The sequence below is a fragment of the Melospiza georgiana genome, chromosome 18 (genome assembly GCF_028018845.1).
Source record: "Melospiza georgiana isolate bMelGeo1 chromosome 18, bMelGeo1.pri, whole genome shotgun sequence".
In the NCBI taxonomy this organism is placed as follows: domain Eukaryota; kingdom Metazoa; phylum Chordata; class Aves; order Passeriformes; family Passerellidae; genus Melospiza; species Melospiza georgiana.
This window is the reverse complement of record NC_080447.1, coordinates 10396422-10411335: the sequence shown is the minus strand read 5'-3', so window position 1 is coordinate 10411335 and position 14914 is coordinate 10396422. Positions and strand designations below refer to the sequence as shown.

Sequence of the window (14914 nt, the reverse complement as noted above, 5' to 3'; positions counted from 1 at the left end):
GTCTGCACTATGAACAGTAGCTTATGGTCAAAAGTGAACATATGCTCACAGTTCACCTTCTAAAGTTTTATGAAAAAGGAAAATAATTAATACATTTTTGGGGACAGGTTGCAGCACGGACATTAGGAGACCTTGTCAGAAAGTTAGGTGAGAAGATTCTCCCTGAAATCATTCCTATCTTGGAAGATGGACTGAGATCAGACAAGAGTGATGAGAGGCAAGGAGTCTGCATCGGTTTGAGTGAGATCATGAAATCAACCAGCAGGGATGCGGTGAGTCACATGTGCCAGGTGAAATTCCCATTTTCCTAGGTATTGATGTTGAGACAGAAATTGCAGGTATTGCACTTGAGACAGAAAAATACAGCTTGTTCTGGGGTCTGAAGTCAGGGCTTGTAACTAACACTGAGTTGCTGCTCAGGCAAATTGTATGAATTTGTATCAGTTGGTAAATTTAAACATTGCCTTTTATGAGATATAGTACTAGAAATCTTCCACTAGGTAGCCTTAGAACACTGCAGCTATTTGTGGTGGTGGATTTTACTTTTCTTCCAATACTATTCCAAGCAAACTGCAGTTTAGTTTCAGTTGTGCAAATTCTGCATTCTTCACTACTTTACTGAGCGTCTGTTATGCTTCAGATGTTCTGTAATTTTATCTCTTCATCCACAGGTGCTGCTTTTCTCCGAGTCCCTGGTTCCTACAGTGAGAAAAGCACTGTGTGACCCTCTGGAAGAAGTTCGAGAGGCTGCAGCCAAAACATTTGAGCAGCTGCACTCAACAATTGGCCATCAGGCTCTTGAAGACATCCTGCCCTTCTTGCTGAAGCAGCTGGTGAGCATTGCTCAGCATTAGTCAACAGCCTGATTAATGATTTTGTGGGACAAGTTTTGAATAATTAACTTAAAGGAGCAGGAGGATTGTAGTGGCAGACCTACCAGGGAATGGCAGCAGTATTCTGTCTCCTCCTGGAGTCATCCTAGACAGTGGTAGGGAAGATGTTATGGCTTAAGCCTAGGCCTAAGAATTGCTACACCTGGCTCTGTGGCCACTGTAACCCGATGAAGTTGCTTGGCCACCATTGCCTGAAATGGAAAATCTTTCTGATGTGACAGAAGAGCTTGGTTTGGGTTTTTCTAGGGACTATGCAAATATGAGAACATTTTTTAATAGAAGAACTTGGTTTTGTTTTTATGATCACATGTAAAATTGTCCCTTGAAACAGGGCTTAGCTTAGTGGGTCACAGATAATTTCTCAGGTTTGTCTCTTTCTGTTTCCCTGTAGGATAATGAAGAGACAGCTGACTTTGCTGTGGATGGTCTTAAACAAGTTATGGCTGTCAAGAGCCGAGTGGTGCTGCCTTACTTGGTGCCAAAGGTACAATGGGAAACAAATTTTAAACTTGATATTTGTGCTGTTTTCTCTGCTTGCTGCCAGTTTTCTCTGGACCAATATAGCAAAAGGGAGAGCATAGTCTGAAATTTTCTTCTGATTTTGTGCTCCAAACATTGTTATCTGGCTTGTGATGCATAAATATTTCATGTTGTAGAGAAAGTGAGACTCCTTCTGAAAAAACTTTCTGCTTGTCTCAATTTTTGGTGTTATTTTTTATTTTTGTAGCTGACTACCCCCCCAGTGAACACCCGGGTGCTGGCTTTCCTCTCCTCAGTGGCAGGGGATGCTCTGACACGGCATTTGAGTGTCATCCTGCCTGCCATGATGTCTGCACTCAAAGAGAAGCTGGGCACCAGTGAAGAGCAATTGGCAAGTAGCACAGCTCAGCTCTTTGTTGTGACAGGTTGCCTGAAGATAGTGCACCAGGTTTACTTCCCATCCCAGAATCTGTGTTCTCTAGATTCACAGATTGCATGTTTAATTCAGTCCATTAGCTTCTCCAGGATGAGTCTTTTTGCCTGGTGGCATATTGTGAGTCAAAAAACGTATGCTTTCCAAATCTATTTGTATCCATTTAAAAGTCTCCTTGGCCTGCTACAAGATACAATTCTCAGTTTGCTTATTCCTGGAGGACTGCCAGAAAGTCTAGTTAACTTTGTATTTATTCTTGGTGTATAAGCCTGAGAGATTAAAGGGCTGCAGGGAGGAAATCTCCTATTTTGCATGCTGCACTCCTCACTTATTGCTTTCCAAAACATATGGTGTTTGGACTCCAGAGAACATCCTGGAGTTGTGACTGTGGACAGACATTTAGACATTTTCATAATCAGTTGGTGAATTAGAAATGAGTGACAGAGTCCTGTTGCCTTTCTGCTGTGGATAGCCATTAGATCAGCTTCTAGCCCCAAGTCTGCCTGGAGATCTCTAATGTACCCACAGACATGCTTGTAATTAGGGCTGTGACGCACAGCATTAAACTACCTAAATCAGAAGAATGTTATCTGACAAGACTCACAGTCTCTCAAGGGTGAGTAAGATGGGGGAGACTGAGCTACTCTAATTTTTGTAAATTAGCCCTCCTGCAGCTGCTGGAGCAATCAGTTCAGCAGAGTTTGGTCACTTGATAAATTTTAAGAATTGGTCATACCTGTGTCTGCACCAGGACTGAGTCAAGCCTTTAATGGTAATGTGACCAGCTCTTTAATGAGAAACAATTAGCAGTGGGGGTGCGTTGTAGGATTTATCTAGAAACAATGCTGGGGATAACATGGAGAAACCTGGGGCTAAACTTGGCTTTGTTCTGTTTGAGAGCTAATGTAAAGTTAATTTGGACTCTTCAGGAGATGGCAAACTGCCAGTCTGTGATCCTGTCTGTGGAAGATGATGTTGGACAAAGAATTATAACTGAAGATCTGCTAGAAGCTACCCGCAGCCCTGAGCTGGGCATGAGACAGGCAGCAGCTGTCATGCTGAACATCTATTGCTCCAAGACAAAAGCAGACTACACTGGGCATCTCAGGAGCTTGGTTTCAGGCTTGATTCGCCTGTTTAATGACACCAACCCCGTAGTTCTGAATGAAAGCTGGGATGCGCTTAATTCCATCACCAAGGTGAGAGGCAGCTTAAAAAGGTTACAGGAGTAATGCCTGGCCTGAGAAGACTTCACAGAAGATATCTGGATGTCATGTTGCCTGATCTTTGTTTTACCCATCTCTCCTGCAGAAATTAGATGCTGGGAACCAGCTTGCCCTCATTGAGGACCTGCACAGGGATATCCGAATTGTAGGGAATGAGGCCAAGGGCGAGCATGTGCCAGGATTCTGTATTCCTAAGAAGGTAAAGGATCAGAATGAGTGTGGATTCATCACAGCCACAATACCCCACCTTTGGGGAGAACTGATTGATATCGCTGTTAGAAGCAGTGACTATTTAGGCATTCCAAACCTGTATATTGGAGGACTTTTTGTACGTTAGAGCTCTTGAGTAACCCTACAGAAAGATCCCTCTTGCAATGAGGTCTCTGACAGTTCTGTTATGCACGTAAGTTATGGTTACTGGCTGCTTTTTGTGGGGGAGTAACACTGGACTTCTGTGCCAAATTTCTCTGGTTTAAAAATTCCCTGAGCCGCCACCACTTTTCTCATAGCAACTGGCTTAGTAAGGCGGAGAGGCATGAAATCAAACCAAATAAAAGTAGCTCTGTCAATGTGGAATCAGGCAGCTGAAGGTCAACAGGAAATTGAGAGAAACTCTCCAAGTTTGTGCATCTGGTGTATAATAGCAGCAAAAATAAGATACATATTTCTTGCATCTTAGCTTCTAAGCTTTCTTATCCGATTTTCGTGACAGGGAGTGACTTCCATACTTGTGGTGCTGCGGGAAGGTGTTTTAACTGGTAATCCAGAACAGAAGGAAGAGGCAGCAAAGGCCTTAGGGCTGGTTATAAAGCTGACTTCTGCTGAAGCTCTCAAACCATCTGTGGTGAGCATCACCGGGCCACTCATTCGAATCTTGGGAGATCGGTTCAGCTGGAATGTCAAGGTGGCTCTGCTTGAAACATTAAGCCTTCTTTTAGCTAAGGTAAGATTCAAAGTATTGGACTGTGGTTTGTGAACATTTTCCATGGCAACCTTCAGAAATACCTGTTGCTGTTCATGTAAATACAGCTGGGATGTCTGCTGCTGTGGATTTGATATGTAGGAATAGCACTGTAACTGGATTGCATTCTTCCAGCAGCTTCTGGCATACAAAAAAAGCACCCAGTGCTGAAACACTGGGCTTCTTAGAAATATTGATAAATGCTGATCCCACCTTCAAGTGATTAAAATCCACCATGAAATCTCTCCTGTATCCACCGTTTTTATGTATTGTTACCTGCAAAATGCAGGTAGCTCTTTGTTCAAAGATACTCTGTTCAGTATTTTTGAACAGAGCTGAGCTTTTATTCAGTGCTCTGAGTACAAAACGCTCTGAGTACATGATAGTGTAAAATTTCTCAGTGCTACCCTTGTATTTCAGTGTGAAGAAAAGATAATTAGATTGGAAAAGGTCAAAGGTTTTGTGGTAAATTGTTGTTTCATGTTTTTCCTGTTTTAGTATTGTGTTAGATTTAATGAGGGTTCCCTGATAATAAACTGCTGTAAAAGAGGTTTTCAGGCTTTGATCTCCAACTGCTCTTTAATACTTGACCCCACCACTTTCCTTTCTTCCACTCTGGAATAGGTGGAGATTGCTCTGAAACCGTTTTTGCCCCAGTTGCAAACAACGTTCACCAAAGCTCTGCAAGACTCAAACCGCGCCGTTCGCCTTAAAGCTGCCGATGCTCTTGGGAAGCTCATTGTCATCCATGTCAAAGTGGATCCTCTCTTCACGGAGCTCCTGAATGGAATTCGTTCCAGCGATGACTCTGCCATCAGGTGAGCTGCAGCTGACAGCTCACACCTTTCTGCTTACTGAGGATCAAAGAAAGAGCTGGGATGAATGAGAAAACCCCCAGTTAGAGTAAGATGCATGTGTTAATGAAAGCAGTGGACTGTAAACCAGGAATGGGGGTGGTGGGGCTTTCCTGTGTCAGGTGAGCTGTGAGAGTGTTTAGGAGAAAGAGTGCTGGGGTCTGCCCAGTTCTCTCCTGCACATCCTCAAGCAGCCCACTTTCAGATTAAAGGCAGTACTGACTGTCAGTCTGACCTGAAGTAAAGCAGCTGTTCTTGTACCCTATGTGCACAGATTCCTAAGACAGGAACTTCCTGACATGATAAATGTTTTAATGTTTGAACAAACAGAAAATATCTGTGTTGTGTTAGACGGAAACATGGAAGTACTGTCTAGGATGGATTCTCCAGCAGTACAGAGAGGGGATCACTCTCCCAAACCGTAAGGCATCTCAGTGTAATTGCTGGGCAAGGATCTACAGATATCCAGAGCCAAACTTCTCTTGGAGGGTGGGGGAGAGGCAGTGTCTGACTGCAGAATGTGATCTCTTCCAGGGATACAATGCTGCAAGCGCTGCGGTTTGTCACACGAGGAGCTGGTGCTAAAGTGGATGCTGCCATTAGGAAGAATATTAGCACAGTGCTGCTGGGGATGCTGGGACATGATGAGGTACTGCTGCTGCCACCTGCAAAAGTCCCCTGCTGCACACAGTCTTGTTCTTACATTTCAAATCTGAACTTTCTAACAGAATTACTATCTGTAATTCTGGGAAAATTACTAATGATGTAGTCACAGTCAAGAATTGGAGATTCCTGACCAGTCCCTGGTAACTCTGAAAAGCCTCCAGTTTCATGTTTCCCTGGCAACTGCACATGTGGGTTTGACCTGCAGCTCCTCGCTAACAGGTTTCAGGTAGCTCTGCAGTCAGGATTTGCTTTAAATCTTTGAGAAAGCCTGCAGTGCCTTCACTATATGCATGGATGTGTTTGTAGCCTCTCAGGTGAGGTTTATGAAATTTTTCAGATAATGACAGATTTTTCTCCAATGAGAGAAGCTCTCCCAGTTTAATATAGGGTCTTCTGCAGATAGCAATGGTAACATGAGGGAGACTAAATTAATCATCTCATAATTTATTTTTTATGTCAGTCTCTGCAACAGACATGCTAGAAATAGAAATAAATTTGGGGGAGAAGTGGACAGTAATGGGATGGTCACATAAGGAAGCCAAAACAGCAAAAGCTTGGAAGTGTTAAATGAGGAGTAGTGAGAGTTTATCACTGAGACCAGCTCATCCTGTGATGGCTAGAAATAACACTTAGAGTAAGTGAATGTAAAGTAAGCTCTTGTGAACTCATCTTTTAAAACAATGAATTTCGTCTTTATGACTTTTCCCTTTAACGAATCAAAACTTAGATAAAATCTGTAATTCTTCAGTCTCTGCTGGCTTTTTTGACCTTAGATTTGGTTTTAAGTTCCATTATGTACAAGAAACAATGTGAACTGAAAGAAACCCTCAAGAGTACGAGTGAAGTACTACTATTTATTTTCTCCTTCTCTTTATTTCCTGTCATCCTCTGACAGTTGTTTTTGTCACTCCTGTCTCTGGGCCGTGTTGATCTCAAGCCATGTTCTGTGTTCTCCATCCCTGTCAGGATGCCACCCGCATGGCCTCGGCCGGCTGCCTGGCAGAGCTGTGCGCCTTTCTGTCCGACGACGAGCTCAGCAATGTCCTCTACCAGCACTTACTGGGTACGTGAAGCTCTTTACAGGACTGAACAGATGCTGAAAGCAGGGGAGATTCCTTCTCAGCCATTGATTCAGGCTAACTTTGTGACTGAATCTCTGCTCTGTATTTTCTTGTGCTTTTCTTTGCTCATGGCTCTTAATTTGAGCACTCTGGTCACAGGGAGCACAGGTAACTGGCTGTCAGTTGGAGTTGCCAGACTTTTTTCTCTGGATTTGTTATCTGATGGCTTGATAAAAGTACTAGCATGAGAGGATGTTAAGGGTGGGCAGGAGGGCCATCCCACATTTTGGGAGAGCACTGTGATCTTAGGTTGGCTGATGTTAATTGCAGGCCACATCTGATGGCTCCACGTGCTTTTGGAAAATTAACTAGTTTGCCTCCAAGTTAGAAAAATACGTGAGTTTTAAAGGACCTTAGTGTTTGAGAGTGTTATGGATTACTCTTCCCTGTAGGCTTATAAAGGAAGTCTGTTGGCTGGTCAAATTATAGATGACGTTTACAAATGTATTAGAGTCAAAGCTTGTCTAATGTTGAACCATCAGAAGTATCTGAGTTGAACAACAGAGTCCCTTGTTTGTGTCTGCCTCCCTGCCTGCTCAGGTGGTGTTCTTGCCTGGAAAAGGTGTTGCATTTTAGCTCTGTGTGTCTTTTTGGGAGAAATGGAGAAAGCAGGACATTGCTTTAGATGCTGCTTGTTATTTCATTTTATGGCAGTGAATTGACAAACTGCCAAAAGCCTCTCAGATGAAGAGGAGTAGATGGCAGGAGCCCTACCATTGTTCTGTTCTTTCCTCTGCAGCAGATGTCTCTGGCATTGACTGGATGGTGAGGCACGGCCGCAGCCTGGCTCTCTCTGTGGCTGTGAATGTGGCTCCTGGCAAGCTGTGCTCCCCAAAATACTACAGCAGTGTCCAGGAGATGATCTTCAGCAATGCCACAGCTGACAGGGTGAGTCCTGCCCCACAGGGGGAGTGCTGCTGGGAGCAGTTTTGAAAGGTGTGTGAACAGGTTCCTGTGTAACCAACCAGGACAAAAACCCCCAAGTGCCATCTGAAGATTCTCCCTTGGCTAGATGCAGTTTTTATGGTGAAATTACACAACTGTTCTGGTTCTTTGAGTTCTGATCTCTTGGGAGATGAAAATTATTTAATCTTTAACTGCAGAGTAGCTTTCATTTGGAGTAAATTACACTCCTGTTTCCCTAGAGAGTTCTCATTCACAGACCAAGTTTGCAAGAAGTGGAAATTACTCATTTTAGGAGGGAGTGTTTAAATCTGGTGTTGAATGAGTAGTTTAGGGTAGGAATTTTGTGGGCTTGGTGGGGCCTGCTGCCTTATTTCTTTAAGCTCATGGTTGCACTGGAATTTTTTCATCATATTACCCAATGCCATTAACCCAGTGTTTTTTGATGCTGCTATTCTTTTGAAAGATGAGTTTAGCCTTCCACAGAAACTGACAGACCATGAGTTTGGTTTTAAAGGCTGTTGTTGAACTGTGCTGTAGTAATAATACCAAGTCTTGTCTTTATGTAAAGATCCCCATTGCAGTTAGTGGCATCAGAGGGATGGGGTTTCTCATGAAATACCATATGGAAGAGGGAAGCAACCTGCCTCCCAAACTTTCCAGCCTCTTTATTAAGGTAAGAATTTTCATGTTAGCTACCTGCTGGTGTTCTTGTGTGATCTGAATCTCTGTTTGACATAACCCATGGGTGGGTCTATCAAGTCCCTAAAAATCTAGAAATTTCTTTTTGAGGCAGAGTGCAGATAGAATCACTCTGTCAGCCTGCTTTGAAGCTGTGAATACAACACTGCTATCCCTGCTCTAACATGGAAATTTGCTTTTGAGCCTTTTGTACTGAATCTCAAGCCTGAGTCTTACAAGTGCATTTTTCCTTTATAGTAGCAAACAGCTGGCAGAGAGGCAGAGTGTGAGGAAGCTGTCAGGTTTTTAACATTGCTAAAGGTCAAACAGCCTTTGCTAGAAATGTATCAAATACCAAAACTCACCTGACCTGAGAACATTGAAATGAACATACTTTTCAGTTTATTTTAAATATTTAAATGTTTTTCTTTTATTCCTTTATTGGTTGTTTGTTTCTTTTGGTGTATGGCTGGGGTTTTTTGATTTCTTTAATTGTCTGACCTCCCCAAACTCCACAATACACTTGAGTATCCTTCTTGGTAGACAAGGATAGATAGAGAGGGGTGATGCTGCAGCATGTTACATTTTCAGGTTTTACATTTCTTTGCAATTTACTTGAAGAACTACCAGACATGCCAAGTTGACATGATACAGCCAACATTCTTCAAAGGAGACTTTTTGTTTGAAGTCCAAGTTTTTTATGTTAATATAATAATATTGTGTTAAAATATAAAATACCACAGTTGCCACAAAACCTTTATCACCATATTAATAATGCACCTGACATTCAGACTTAGCTTTCATGCTTTAAATGGGTTAAGGTTAAAACACAAATTACTCTTATTCTTTGAATTTTGAAGTGAAATCCCTGTTCAAATGCACCCAGGATTCCAACCAGAGACTGGCTTGGCTGTTGTTGCTGAGTGTGTTGTAGAGGTGCTGACACTCTCAGCTTTTCTGCACTTAGTGGTCATTGTTGTTTCCTGAGACAGTTGAGATGAACATGTGATACTGTCATCAACTATATATTTAGAAATTTTCTATTGAAAAGTTGTCTTGTTTTCAAGGTTTGACCTTCTCTTACACAACTTAGTCAGACTTAACTGGTAACAAGTGTGTATCTTGTGTACCTGTGAGTTGAAAACTGTTTGCTTTTCTTAGCACAGTTTTAAATACTTAAATTAGGAAAAAAAAATTAACAACTGCTTTAAATATATGTTCTTGGAATATCTGAATGTAAGTGTATCTTTGTCTCCTTCAGTGTCTTCAGAACTCATCCAGTGACATAAAGTTAGTTGCAGAAAAGATGATTTGGTGGGCAAATAAAAGCCATCTTCCCCCACTGGATACTCAGACAATTAAACCAATTCTCAAAGCACTTCTGGACAACACAAAAGACAAAAACACCAGTGTAAGAGCCTACAGTGACCAGGCTATTGTCAACCTCCTGAAGATGAGAGCGGGTGAAGAAGTGCTTGAGGTATGAGACATATAAAAAACCATAATTGTTGGTAGTAAGGCTGTGTCACCCTGTTCTGCATTTGTCTGTGAGGTGCCTGCAGCCTCAGAATGTGCTGGAAGTCTCTTATGAGAAGTCTCTCTTATGAGAGACTTCCAGCACATTCTGAGGATTAAGTGAGACATTCCCATTTTCTTTTAGATCTTCAGCAGCATTCTCATGCTAAGCTCTGAAGAAATCAGCAGCACCTGTTCTGTACAACCTTACAGTGCAGCATTAATAGAATTGAGGCATTTAACACACCCCCTTAAGCCTTGCATGTGCTGAGTTCCCTCAGCTGGCACTGATAGTTCATTGCTTTGGTCGCTTGGATGATCACAGTGGTGCTAGGAAGTATTTAGGATAGACCACTTCATGCATCCATTTCCAGACCTAAGTGTGACCTGCTTTTGGATCGTTCACACATCTGGAATTGTAAGACCAGGGGGGGACTTTTGGGATGTTTGAAAGATTTTAGTTGATACAGTGTGTAAAGCATTCACTCTGTGTGTGTGTGTGTGTAAGGAGTTGGTAACTGTTGCTGTCTCCCTTCCACAGTCAGTTTCCAAGATTCTGGATGCTGCCAGCCTGGAGCTTCTCAATGAGAGCTGCAGGAGGTCCCTGCGGAAGCTGGCTGGCCAGGCTGACTCTGAGGAACAGATCGATGACACTATCCTGACGTGATAAAGCTCCCAAGACCAGGAAACACTGAACCAACCGCTGCATCAGCATTTCAACTCCAACACCTATTATAAATGTTTTCATTTTTGAAAATGTTAATTCTGATGGGATTTCATGAAAAGGACTCCCAGAGAGTATTTTAGTATCAAATATACCAGAATAGCCTTAATTAGACCCACACTAGATGAAAATTAAAAATTTGGTCCCCTTTTTGAAACAGACATACTAATCAATACTGGTCAGCTGTGGCCAGTTGTGAGATGTGGCTAGAGCACATCAGGCTTAATCTCTGGTGACAACTATTTCCTTTCCAGGGTCTGTGCAGAAACTCCACTACTGGAGGTATTGTTGGTTTTTGCACACCCCCTGGGAGGCAGGAATAGAACTCAGTGAAAGTTCAGTTGTATTGTTTCTGTGTACTGCTAACTTGCTGCTTGTGACGGTTCTGAAGACTGAAAATCCCTGTAAAACGGAGTATTTAAAATAGCCTTAGAAATCACAGATGCGAAAGGGGGATTAAATGCAGTCTGTTTAGAGAAGGAACATTTAATAAAGGCTCTGACTTTGATCCTTCTGATGTAAACTGTTCTTTTTACAAATGCATTTGTCAACAAACTGTGATTTACTTTTCAGGCCTGTTTGTTCTAGGGCATATAGTTTGTAGAGTGGACAGTGCTGTGATCTGTGAAAACCTTTTGCAGAACTGAGGCAAGACAGGGTTTAAAGCCAAGCCAGAACTGACATTTAATGAAATTTGTAAATAATTACTCCTGTTAATTTCCGAAGTATTTTTGACTACAGACAGTTTTTTAGTTACTCAACTCACAAAAAGTCCTTTGTATTTATGTCTTCAAAGGCTTCACAAAATACTTGGCTTTAGGTCTTTTGGTCCATGAGTTGTGCTGCTGCAAGAAAGTATTTTATTTTACCTGGCCACATATATCTCTCTTGAAAAAAAAAATCAGTTTACTAGTAGATTTGATGTCACTTGATGGAAATACTGAAAATCTTGTTGCAGAATACAAATTTTTAGAAGGCTAAATGAGCTTTACATTTCATGTAGAGCAATAGTTATGTGAGCCTTACCTATTTTATGAAACTCACAGAAGCTGGTTGCACCTGAGAAGACAGAGCACTAAGATTTGTTATTTCATGTAGGTGGGGTGTGTGTGTGTAATCTTCCTTGCTTGTAACTCTGGATGGCTCAAACCATGATGATGGGAGAACACAATACACATAGAATTGGAGAGCATGAGGTGGACCCCCATGGGAACACACATTCTGCTAGAAGCAATTTTCTGATTGTTATGGCAGTAGCAGCAAACACAAGAACATTTATATGATATTCATACCTCAAACAGCAAGATACAATAGTGAGCAGGTATTGGGGAGTGCTGTGGTTTGTTCTGGTCAGAATTACAAAAATCTGACAAAAGGTTCTTGGTGCTGTGTCAGTTCCCAGCCTGTGGTGTAGCATCCTGACACCAGATTTGCTGTAGGAGTTAGTGGAAGGAACTGGGGAAATCAGCTGTTTTACCCTGTGCCTAAGATAGGCTCAGCTCCCACTGAACCATTCCTAGCTGACTGCCACACAATTATTTATACAGCATTATAGCATGGAAATTCCATAACCTCTCACTGCCATCTATTTTGTTACATGAACTTACCAGACTGTCAGAACTTACCTCATGTCTGAAGAAAAAGTCTTCCTTTGTGCTACTTGAGCCCATTGCTGCCTGTCCAGTTCCCACAGACACTGAAAACAGTTCATTTCAGCAGCAACTGCATCTTCACTTCAGTGTCCTCACCCTGGATGAAATAAATTTAGATTCTCTATGTATTTCCTTAGAGATTTCCATGTTTTCTAAACTTACACTGCTGCCCCTCATGTTGGTTTCATTCTGACTCCTCCTTGCCTCGAGGTCTCCTGGGGAGTTGTTCTGCAAGCCCCACACAACAAACTCAGTTGTCCACCCCAGCACAAGGTCTGGGTGTTCCTTTGCTGCAACACCACAATGTTGTGGACACGTTTAGTTTGTGATCAGCTATGAAGCCAAGCTACAAAAATGGCTCTTTAGTTAATTATCTCTAATCTTGGATTTATGCATTAGACATTTCTACAAAACTGCAGTGCTTCCCAGTTGGTCTGATGGAAATTGTGTTCTATTTCATCACATTTGGCTGCATTTTGAAGGTGGGTTTTAATTCTGATTTTTGCCTCTCAAAATACTTGTGAATCTGAAATCATCTTAAAACTACATATTTTGCACTGAGTTGGTAATACTCAAGAGTGAAAACTCAGCTAAATGCTCTTAAAGATTTGGCAGCTTGGGGCACTGGAATGAGTTTCACCTGTGATGAATTAGCTGTGCTTTGGGATCCCAGGAACAGCAGTTAAACCATGCAATGCAGAAACCTCTGCCCTGAAACAATTTGATGCCACTCAAAACCTACTAAGAAGGTGTAAAAAATCTCAGTGATTGTACTGGAATCACTCACTCGTCACTGCAGCCAGGAAGGAATGAAAAAATGGCAAGTTTTGGTGAAGAATGGCTGTTTGAGCTCTTGATCATGGGCACCTTGGCTATTCTGATTCCAATTGCTGCTCCACATAAACATGGGAAAGAAAATTGCAGGTAAATGAAGCCTTTTTTATTCACTTGTTCATTTCAGCCAAAAAGATATTCTATTATTTTGATGATTTGTATTTCCAACTTAGGTAGCAGCAAGTGGAAAAACTCATTCATTTTCCCAAACAGCACTTGAATTTCTGTACTGAGCTTAGTTCCTGAGAGGGAGGAGTAAAAGTCAGGATTCACTTACATTTGTGGAGAATATGCTGATTTTTCAGTCTCAGGGAAACACTTGATTTGGATTTTGATAGCTACTTTTGCTAAACTATTTCTACACTGCAGTATTAATATATCAGAGATAAAATACCCATAATTTTTGCCACAACATGAGAGCTGATAAATTGATTGTGCCAACTTGGAGATGAAAGAATTAATTTTTTTCTCATTTTCAAATGTCTTAAAAATACCAGTTGTCAGTAAAAGATAATTTTTCCCTACAACTGATGGTAATAATATCTTTGAACTGTCAAGCAGCTGTCTCTGAGTGACAGCTGAACTGTGTGTATTTCAAGGAGATAAAAAAAATAATTTATGAGAGAAGTTTAAATTTACAAGGTGCTAAAAACTACAATGGAAGAGAGACAAATGTAAAAGCATAAAATATTCAAATATTTTGATTTTTTTTTTGATTAGTCACAGTTCTTACTGTCCATTTTATTTGGTAACATCATGACACTTCACGCTTTTCACATGGTGAAGTTTCATGAGCTTAAAAATAGAAGTAATAGGAGTCACTGTCATTTTGGGTTTGAGCTGATGGTTTGTGTGCTGGATTCAAGGGATTTCCCTGCAGCTACAGTGTCCTCAGTTACCCTGGTGCTGGATTGCCCCAGTGCAACATTATATCTATATCTATATAATTTATATCTATATCATCATCTATACACCTGTATCTATATCTATATATGTGGTGTTTAAAATGCATGAGTTGCAGAGTGAATGTGAGCTGAAGGTCACATGGGTGGATTGCAGGGTGTGAGGACCTTGACGAGGTGAACTTTGAAAACCATAATGTGTTTTTCAAGGTTAAGAAAGGTTTATAATTAAGTGGAACATGACCCACCATCCCAGGTTGCTCCAGTCCCCACCCAGCCTGTCCTTGGACACATCCAGGGATGGGGCAGCCACAGCTTCTCTGGGCAATCTATGCCAGGGCCTCACCACCCTCACAGGGAACAATTTATTCCTAATACAGATTCATTTATAATCCGTAACAATAATTTATTTAGTGCTAACATACCTCTTCCCATCGGGATGACAATGCATGTTAGTAACAGGTTTCATTAACTAATTCAACTTGATCTCAGTAGTTCAAGTACCAGTGAGAATGTTTTAAGGAAAATTAATCAGAGCAAAACCCCAGCACTTTTCTTGTGCCATGTCTCCACTTAGAAGTGGCAATCACCTAAAAAGTGACCACAGTCCGGCAGAATTTGTGTAGTCAATGTCTGTGCAACTGATAACATAACCACTCAGGCTGCTGGGAGTGCTTTTGAACTGCAGATGTGGCTGGGGACGGTGCAAGCACAGCTGCAGATGGGTGTGAGGTCAAGGCCCTTCCCGAGCCATACACCGGCACATCTGTGGATTAAAAACCCCAGGCATTTAATTTCAGACTGGCCTGACTTGCCAGGCCTGTGACACACACCTGGGCACTTCCTATCACTGCTGCGGGGCTCCTCACCTGCGGCTTGGGCTGCGCTGGTGACTGTTCCTGTACCTACACAAATCGCTCCTTTGGAGCAGGGCTGGGACTGCTGCGGCTCCCTCACGCCTCTGACACTTTAATGGGGGCAGCGTCGCTTTCTGCCGCGTCCTCACACGAGCACCTAGGGGAACTGGGGGGGAAGCACGCGCCCGACGGCGGTCTGCCGGTGTCTGGGC

General features: G+C 42.1%; 1 protein-coding gene across 2 annotated transcripts in view; it reads left to right on the top strand.

Annotated features, from left to right (window-relative positions):
- Positions 1–10965, top strand: part of GCN1 (GCN1 activator of EIF2AK4) — a 38403-nt gene extending 27438 nt beyond the window's left edge. Inside the window, exons 45-58 of one of the 2 annotated variants that reach the window (XM_058036892.1) lie at positions 108–272; positions 672–833; positions 1285–1377; positions 1621–1764; positions 2736–3005; positions 3118–3231; positions 3745–3975; positions 4618–4811; positions 5382–5496; positions 6480–6576; positions 7377–7522; positions 8109–8213; positions 9480–9698; positions 10275–10965. In XM_058036892.1, the coding sequence (XP_057892875.1) occupies positions 108–272; positions 672–833; positions 1285–1377; positions 1621–1764; positions 2736–3005; positions 3118–3231; positions 3745–3975; positions 4618–4811; positions 5382–5496; positions 6480–6576; positions 7377–7522; positions 8109–8213; positions 9480–9698; positions 10275–10400 (2181 nt within the window). In that variant the 3' untranslated portion in view covers positions 10401–10965. Of the gene's footprint in view, positions 1–107; positions 273–671; positions 834–1284; positions 1378–1620; positions 1765–2735; positions 3006–3117; positions 3232–3744; positions 3976–4617; positions 4812–5381; positions 5497–6479; positions 6577–7373; positions 7523–8108; positions 8214–9479; positions 9699–10274 lie in introns of both variants that reach the window. The other variant, XM_058036891.1, reaches the window with a different exon arrangement.
- The last annotated feature ends 3949 nt before the right edge of the window (positions 10966–14914 follow it).